This window comes from Cyclopterus lumpus, chromosome 13, assembly GCF_009769545.1.
Source record: "Cyclopterus lumpus isolate fCycLum1 chromosome 13, fCycLum1.pri, whole genome shotgun sequence".
Classification (NCBI taxonomy): domain Eukaryota; kingdom Metazoa; phylum Chordata; class Actinopteri; order Perciformes; family Cyclopteridae; genus Cyclopterus; species Cyclopterus lumpus.
In genome coordinates, this window is record NC_046978.1 from 17,750,821 (window position 1) to 17,759,606 (window position 8,786).

Genomic DNA, 8,786 nt, shown 5'->3' on the forward strand with positions numbered 1-8,786 from the left:
ACCAGAGCTAATTTTGCTTCTACTTACCTGCAGCTGCTGCTCCTACCTACCTACCTACTGACCGACCGACTGGAGCTGCTTCTACCTACCTGCTGCTGCTTTTGCTATCGACCTACCTACAGACCGACCGGAGCTGCTGCTGCTTCTGCCTACCTGCTGCTACCTACCTACCTAGCTACCTAGCTATCTACCAACCGACTGACCGGAGCTGCTGCTGCTTCTACCTGCCTGCTGCTGCTACCTACCTACCTACCTGCCGGAGCTGCTGCTGCTTCTACCTGCCTGCTGCTGCTACCTACCTACCTACTTAGCTACCTAGCTATCTACCGACTGACTGACCAGAGCTGCTGCTGCTTCTACCTGCCTGCTGCTGCTACCTACCTACCTACCTACCGGAGCTGCTGCTGCTTCTACCTGCCTGCTGCTGCTACCTACCTACCGGAGCTGCTGCTACTTCTACCTGCCTGCTGCTGCTACCTACCGGAGTTGCTGCTACTTCTACCTACCTGCTGCTACCTACCTACCTACCTACCTAGCTATCTACCAACCGACTGACCGGAGCTGCTGCTGCTTCTACCTACCTGCTGCTGCTACCTAGTTACCTAGCTATCTACCGACCGACTGACCGGAGCTGCTGCTGCTTATACCTATCTACCTGCTGCTGCTACCTAGCTACCTACCTGCCTACTGCTGCTTCTACCTACCTGCTGGTCCTATCTACCTACGTACCTACCTACCTGCCTGCTGCTGCTACCTACCTACCGGAGCTGCTGCTGCTTCTACATACCTGCTGCTGCTACCTACCTACCTACTGGAGCTGCTGCTAGTTCTACCTACCTGCTGCTGCTACCTACCTACCGACAGACTGACCGACCGGAGTTGCTGCTGCTACTTATCTACCAGAGCTATTGCTGCTTCTACTTACCCTCTGCTGTTACCTAGCTACCTACCTACTGACCGACCGACCGGAGCTGCTGCTGCTTCTACCTACCTGCTGCTGCTACCTACCTACCTACCTACCGACAGATTGACTGACCGACCGGAGTTTCTGCTGCTACCTATCTACCGGAGCTGCTTCTGCTTCAACCTACCTACCTGCTGCTGCTACCTACCGACCGACCGACCGGAACTGCTTCTACCTTCCTGCTGCTACCTACCGACAGACTGACCGACCAGAGCTGCTGCTGCTACCTATCTACCGGAGCTGCTGCTGCTTCAACCTACCTACCTGGTGCTGCTACCTACCTACCGACCGACCGGAGCTGCTTCTACCTTCCTGCTTCTGCTACCTACCTACCTACTGACCGACCGGAGCTAATTTTGCTTCTACTTACCTGCAGCTGCTGCTCCTACCTACCTACCTACTGACCGACCGACTGACTGGAGCTGCTTCTACCTACCTGCTGCTGCTTTTGCTATCTACCTACCTACCGACCGACCGGAGCTGCTGCTGCTTCTGCCTACCTGCTGCTACCTACCTACCGACCAACCGGAGCTGCTGCTACCTACCTACCTACCTACCGACCGACCAACCGACTGACCGGAGCTGCTGCTGCTGCTTTGAAAATAATAAAATGGAAACTAAATAAATTTATCTTTTCTTTCGAAATGTTTTACTTGAAATGTTTTAATACTGTTAATCTTGCACATGTTGAAACATGTCAATAATCCTGGAAGGTCGGTATTAAAAAGGTCTGTATTTCACATCAACTGTGACGGACGACGAGGGCAAAGAGGAGAGTGGGAAAGAAGATGAGTCTGCGAAGGGGGAGGAGACGGGCAGAGGGCGAGGATCCGAGTGGGAATCGGCAAGACGTGACGAGGAGCAAGCGGGAAGATGGACGGACTCTATGCACGGAAGGAGAAGAGGATCACAGATGATCGTAGAGTGGCCCCCTTCATGGGTCATAACCCTCCTGGGACGAAAACCACCGGCAGAGATCCCTCTATTCTAATAGTCCATACTGTTCGAGAGCACCGAGTATTATTATTATTATTATATTTATATGGGAGCAAATAATAGTTAAAGCTGTTTGGAGGCTATTAGGTTTTGTACGGTGCAGCATGAGTTTGATTTGTAAAGATTTTTTTAATACGCAAATTCTTTGATTTGTAAATATTAACATGAAAGTAATAAATGAGCAAAAAAAGAGGACATTAATAAAACCGATTAACAGTTTTGATTCCCTCTTAATTCCATTTGCAGCAGCAGCTCTGTCTTTTATTATTATTATTTGCATACATCACATGATGCTTGATCTGTAATATGAAGTCATTCCTCAGTCCCATTTTATCTCAGTCCCTCTCACATTTGGTGAAAGTAGAACACTTTTACCCAAAAAAACGATTAAAAGAAATTTGGTTTTAGACATTTATTACATGTATTTACTATTGTATTCATATATTCCACGACTTTTGTGAACCTAAGGTTTTTGGTAAACCAGTTTCCAGCACCAAAACAGTTCATCCACATGAGTAAAGGTATGTTTTCACAAGCCATTTGAAGAATCTTTAATAAATCAGACTTCAACTTTTCAGCTTTAGGGCCAAATTACCTTTTTTTACACTGTAGACAACTGGTGCTTCATTAAATCGATAGCTGAGATTGTTATGCAATTTTTTTAATGTATATCACATGTATCAAATGCAAGTGCCTCTAAAAAAAAAAAAAGGTGAATTTAAGAAATTATGTAAAGGGGGTTAAAGTGTATGCTCATACACGTAGTATTGAATGTATTCAGTGGATACCTCCATGTTTACGTATAAACACACAGAATTTACCCTCATTTGCATATTACGGAACACGGTGATGTCACAGGCTGTGACCTCAAAGGCCCGGAATGTACAGCACTTGAACATTCCGTGCCAGTTCCATTATATATAGTCCATCCAGCCTTGCAGCAACAAACACTAACGTTTTTACGAAAGCTCTTCAGCCATCTTCAGTTATAATGGGTAAAGTATTTGGAAAGCTCTTCACAGCTGTGGAGAAGGAGAAGGAGTTGCCTTCAAACTCAGAAGACATTGGTGTCGTCGCTGGAGGAGGGAAGAGGAAACGGACAGAAGATGGGGAAAGCCTACCGAGGAAAAGAAGTAGGAAACGGGACTCCTCCCCGCAGAACGATGAGTTGCTGTCCAGCTCAGAAGACATTGGTGTTGTCGATGGAGGAGGGAAGAGGAAACAGACAGAAGATGGGGAAAGCCCACCCTGGAAAAGAAGCAGGAAACCGGGCCCCTTCCCGTGGAGCGGTGAGTTGTTCAGCTCAGAGGACACTGGTAAGCTTTATGCCGATATTTTAACCATTATTCTGCTATAAATGATTTAAGAGACATTGAATGATTGTCTTGTCTTTTAGTTTGAGGGACTCTTTGTCCTCGCTCGTGTTGTGAATGCCGGTAAATTCATGTCGTGATGTTTTTTCTCCCATCTCTAGAAAGCAGAAACACACCCGAGGCGGCTCTGAGCGAGGGAAGCGCTAAGAGGAAGGCGGTCGACGATGAAGGACCGGTTGAGAAGAAGTACAGGCTTCTAGACGAGTCAGACGTGTTTAAGGCCAAGTACCAGCAGCTGAAGAAACTTGGCCAAGGATCGTTTGGATGCGTGTTTGCTGGCTACCGCAGAGCGGATAATCTACCCGTAAGTGTTCCTCACATTTTCTTGCACACACATGCAGACACACACATGCACAGTACGGTCAGAAAGTGTAACCAAAAAGTCTTGTTTCTATCTCTTAGGTCGCCATCAAGCATATCGACAGGAAACACCATCTCACCCTTTACCAAGAAGATGATGGGTACACGATCCCCATGGAGGTCGCTGTCCTAGAGCATCTACAGGCCAACTCAGAGCGGCATTCAGCACCAGTTGACCTACTGGACTGGTACGTTGAGGAACAGGGGCTGATCCTGGTGCTGGAGAGACCGTTGCCGGCCGTAGACCTCGCCAACTACATCCAAGGCAAAGGAGGCCACTTGATAGAAACGGAAGCCAAGGTAAGCTGCTGTAGTCATCTCAGAGTCACAGCCATGAAAACATGTCCAAGCATCATCTCTGATCCCTCAACTCTCTCTTTTTGTCTTTCAGATTATAATTAATCAGCTGCTGGATGCAGCCATTGACCTCAAGCAGAAGCACATTTTCCACCGTGACATTAAACCTGAAAATCTTCTTATTGAGACCTGCATGAAGTCGCCGCGAGTTCGCCTCATCGACTTCGGTTTGAGCTGCTTCGACGGAGACGGAGACACCTATAGCAACTTTTATGGTAAGAAGTCCAGCATCACTCCTTCTCTTTATTAACATTATTTATCGGTGACTTTTACATTGAAACAAAGCTCCTCCTCCTCCTCACTGTCTCTTTATTATGTCTGTATATTTTAGGTTCTTTCGTCCCCCCAGAGTGGCACCGTCGGCAGGAATACGAAGCCGGACCCTCGACAGTATACCAGATCGGAGTGGTCCTGTTCGCCATGCTCCAAGGCGTGGCATCTAGCGGGCACCTGTCCTTTCAGAAGCTGAAGAACAGTTGGTGGCTTTCCGAATGTAAGAAAAACATACACAAATATGTCGGCAGACACAAATCTATTCACGTTGTGATGGATAACAGGACCTCACCCTTTCTTCTCTTTCTTTCTCTCCAGATTGCAAAGATTTCTACAAGGCGTGCATGCATGTGAATCCGGATCAGCGGTTCACCCTGGAGCAGATGAGGAATCACCCGTGGCTGAGATAGTATCACACTACACCCACACACACACAAACACACGCATACATTGAAATGTCCAAGTGTCCTTGAGCAAGACACTGACCCTAAATTGCTCCCGAGGGTTGAGCCCTCTGTGTTTTAAATTGGAACATATGTGATATATGTGATATATATGATATATGTGATATATATGATATATGTGATCTGGTGCCACCTTGTGTGACAGTTATTAGTTCAATCACTTCACACAAACAAACGCCTACATTTAAATATAAACTACACACACATAGATTTAAATGTCCAAGTGTCCTGGAGCAAGACACTGAACCTAAATTGCTCCCGAGGGTTGAGCCCTCTGTGTTTTAAATTGGAACATATGTGATATATGTGATATATATGATATATGTGATCTTATGATTAACATAATTAAGAAGTGTGTGACGAAAGAGAGGTGTGACGAGGACCAAACTTTAACTTTAACGTGATGCATGCATACGGACCCGGATCAGCGGTTCCCCCTGGAGCAGCTGAGGAATCACCCGTAGCTTAGATAGTATCACACTTAACAAACACCTACATTTAAATTTAAACATAAACTACACAAACGTAGATTTAAATGTCCAAGTGTCCTGGAGCAAGACACTGAACCTAAATTGCTCCCGAGGGTTGAGCCCTCTGTGTTTTAAATTGGAACATATTGGAACATTCAAGTTAAACACCCCAAAAGATAGATAAGGCCCCTAGTCAAGTTTTAGATCAGGAACTAGGGATTAAGAAGTGGTCCCGTTGGACCAGGAAAAGAGACGTGTGACGAGGACCAAACTCCAACTTTAACGTGAAGAGGTCCAAACTTTTAATTTAATGTGTCGACGTCCGAAATTTAACTTTACGTGGCGAGGTCAACCTTTTAAATTAATGCGTCGAGATCCGAACTTTTAATTTAATGTGTCGAGGTCCACACTTTTAACGTGACGAGGTCCGAAATTTTAGTTTGCGTGACGAGGTCTGAACTTTTACTTTAACGTGACACATGCATACGGACCCGGATCAGCGGTTCCCCCTGGAGCAGCTGAGGAATCACCCGTGGCTTAGAGAGTATCACACTTCACACAAACAAACATCTACATTTAAATTTAAACATAAACTACACAAACGTAGATTTAAATGTCCAAGTGTCCTTGAGCAAGACACTGACCCTAAATTGCTCCCGAGGGTTGAGCCCTCTGTGTTTTAAATTGGAACATATGTGATATATGTGATATATATGATATATGTGATATATATGATATATGTGATCTGGTGCCACCTTGTGTGACAGTTATTAGTTCAATCACTTCACACAAACAAACGCCTACATTTAAATATAAACTACACACATATAGATTTAAATGTCCAAGTGTCCTCGAGCAAGACACTGACCCTAAATTGCTCCCGAGGGTTGAGCCCTCTGTGTTTTAAATTGGAACATATGCGATATATGTGATATATATGATATATGTGATCTTATGATTAACATAATTAAGAAGTGTGTGACGAAAGAGAGGTGTGACGAGGACCAAACTTTAACTTTAACGTGATGCATGCATACGGACCCGGATCAGCGGTTCCCCCTGGAGCAGCTGAGGAATCACCCGTAGCTTAGATAGTATCACACTTAACAAACACCTACATTTAAATTTAAACATAAACTACACAAACGTAGATTTAAATGTCCAAGTGTCCTTGAGCAAGACACTGAACCTAAATTGCTCCCGAGGGTTGAGCCCTCTGTGTTTTAAATTGGAACATATGTGATATATGTGATATATATGATATATGTGATATGGTGGCACCTTGTGTGACAGTTATTAGTTCAATCACTTCACACAAACAAACGCCTACATTTAAATATAAACTACACAAACGTAGATTTAAATGTCCAAGTGTCCTCGAGCAAGACACTGAACCTAAAATGCTCCAGAGGGTTGAGCCCTCTGTGTTTTAAATTGGAACATATTATTATTAACATTAACATAATTAAGATGTGTGTGACGAAACTTTAACGTAACGAGATCCGAACTTTAACTTTAACGTGACTTTTTATTTACCTACCTACCTCCCGACAGCCCGGAGCTGCTGCTGCTGCTACCTACCTACCTACCGACCGGAGCTGCTTCTACCTTCCTGCTGCTGCTACCTAGCTACCTAGCTATCTACCGACCGACTGACCGGAGCTGCTGCTGCTTCTACCTGCCTGCTGCTGCTACCTACCTACCTACCTACCGGAACTGCTGCTGCTTCTACCTGCCTGCTGCTGCTACCTAGCTACCTAGCTATCTACCGACCGACTGACCGGAGCTGCTGCTGCTTCTACCTACCTGCTGCTACCTACCTACATACCTAGCTATCTACCAACCGACTGACCGGAGCTGCTGCTGCTTCTACCTACCTGCTGCTGCTACCTAGCTACCTAGCTATCTACCGATCGACTGACTGGAGCTGCAGCTGCTTCTACCTGCCTGCTGCTGCTGCTACCTACTTACCTACCTACCGGAGCTGCTGCTACTTCTACCTACCTGCTGCTGCTACCTACCTACCTACCTAGCTATCTACGAACCGACTGACCGGAGCTGCTGCTGCTTCTACCTACCTGCTGCTGCTACCTAGCTACCTAGCTATCTACCGACCGGAGCTGCTGCTGCTTCTACCTGCCTGCTGCTGCTACCTACTTACCTACCTACCGGAGCTGCTGCTACTTCTACCTACCTGCTGCTGCTACCTACCTACCTACCTAGCTATCTACCAACCGACTGACCGGAGCTGCTGCTGCTTCTACCTACCTGCTGCTGCTACCTAGCTACCTAGCTATCTACCTACCGGAGCTGCTGCTGCTTCTACCTGCCTGCTGCAGCTGCTACCTACTTACCTACCTACCGGAGCTGCTGCTACTTCTACCTACCTGCTGCTGCTACCTACCTACCTACCTAGCTATCTACCAACCAACTGACCAGAGCTGCTGCTGCTGCTACCTACCTAGCTACCTAGCTATCTACCAACCGACTGACCGGAGCTGCTGCTGCTTCTACCTACCTGCTGCTGCTACCTAGCTACCTAGCTATCTACCGATCGACTGACCGGAGCTGCAGCTGCTTCTACCTGCCTGCTGCTGCTACCTAGCTAACTACCTACCGGAGCTGCTGCTGCTTCTACCTGCCTGCTGCTGCTGCTACCTACTTACCTACCTACCGGAGCTGCTGCTACTTCTACCTACCTGCTGCTGCTACCTACCTACCTACCTAGCTATCTACCAACCGACTGACCAAAGCTGCTGCTGCTTCTACCTGCCTGCTGCTGCTACCTAGCTACCTAGCTATCTACCGACCGACTGACCGGAGCTGCAGCTGCTTCTACCTGCCTGCTGCTGCTACCTAGCTACCTACCTACCGGAGCTGCTGCTGCTTCTACCTGCCTGCTGCTGCTACCTACTTACCTACCTACCGGAGCTGCTGCTACTTCTACCTGCCTGCTGCTGCTACCTACTTACCTACCGGAGCTGCTGCTACTTCTACCTACCTGCTGCTACCTACCTACCTATCTACCAACCGACTGACCGGAGCTGCTGCTGCTTATACCTACCTGCTGCTGCTACCTAGCTATCTACCGACCGACTGACCGGAGCTGCTGCTGCTAATACCTACCTGCTGCTGCTACCTAGCTATCTACCAACCGACTGACCGGAGCTGCTGCTGCTTATACCTACCTGCTGCTGCTACCTAGCTATCTACCGACCGACTGACCGGAGCTGCTGCTGCTAATACCTACCTGCTGCTGCTACCTAGCTATCTACCGACCGACTGACCGGAGCTGCTGCTGCTTATACCTACCTGCTGCTGCTACCTAGCTATCTACCAACCGACTGACCGGAGCTGCTGCTGCTTATACCTACCTGCTGCTGCTATCTAGTTACCTAGCTATCTACCGACCGACTGACCGGAGCTGCTGCTGCTTATACCTACCTGCTGCTGCTACCTAGCTACCTACCTGCCTACTGCTGCTTCTACCTACCTGCTGCTCCTATCTACGTACGTACCTACCTACCTG

General features: G+C 47.3%; 1 protein-coding gene across 1 annotated transcript; it reads left to right on the plus strand.

Annotated features, from left to right (window-relative positions):
* Positions 1-2,910: 2,910 nt before the first annotated feature.
* Positions 2,911-4,759, plus strand: LOC117741702 (serine/threonine-protein kinase pim-1-like). The gene is made up of 6 exons (XM_034548908.1): positions 2,911-3,276; positions 3,435-3,637; positions 3,736-3,993; positions 4,085-4,265; positions 4,382-4,543; positions 4,642-4,759. The coding sequence occupies exons 1-6, from the start codon at positions 2,952-2,954 to the stop codon at positions 4,731-4,733; spliced, it is 1,221 nt and encodes a 406-aa protein (XP_034404799.1). The 5' UTR covers positions 2,911-2,951; the 3' UTR covers positions 4,734-4,759.
* Positions 4,760-8,786: the final 4,027 nt, after the last annotated feature.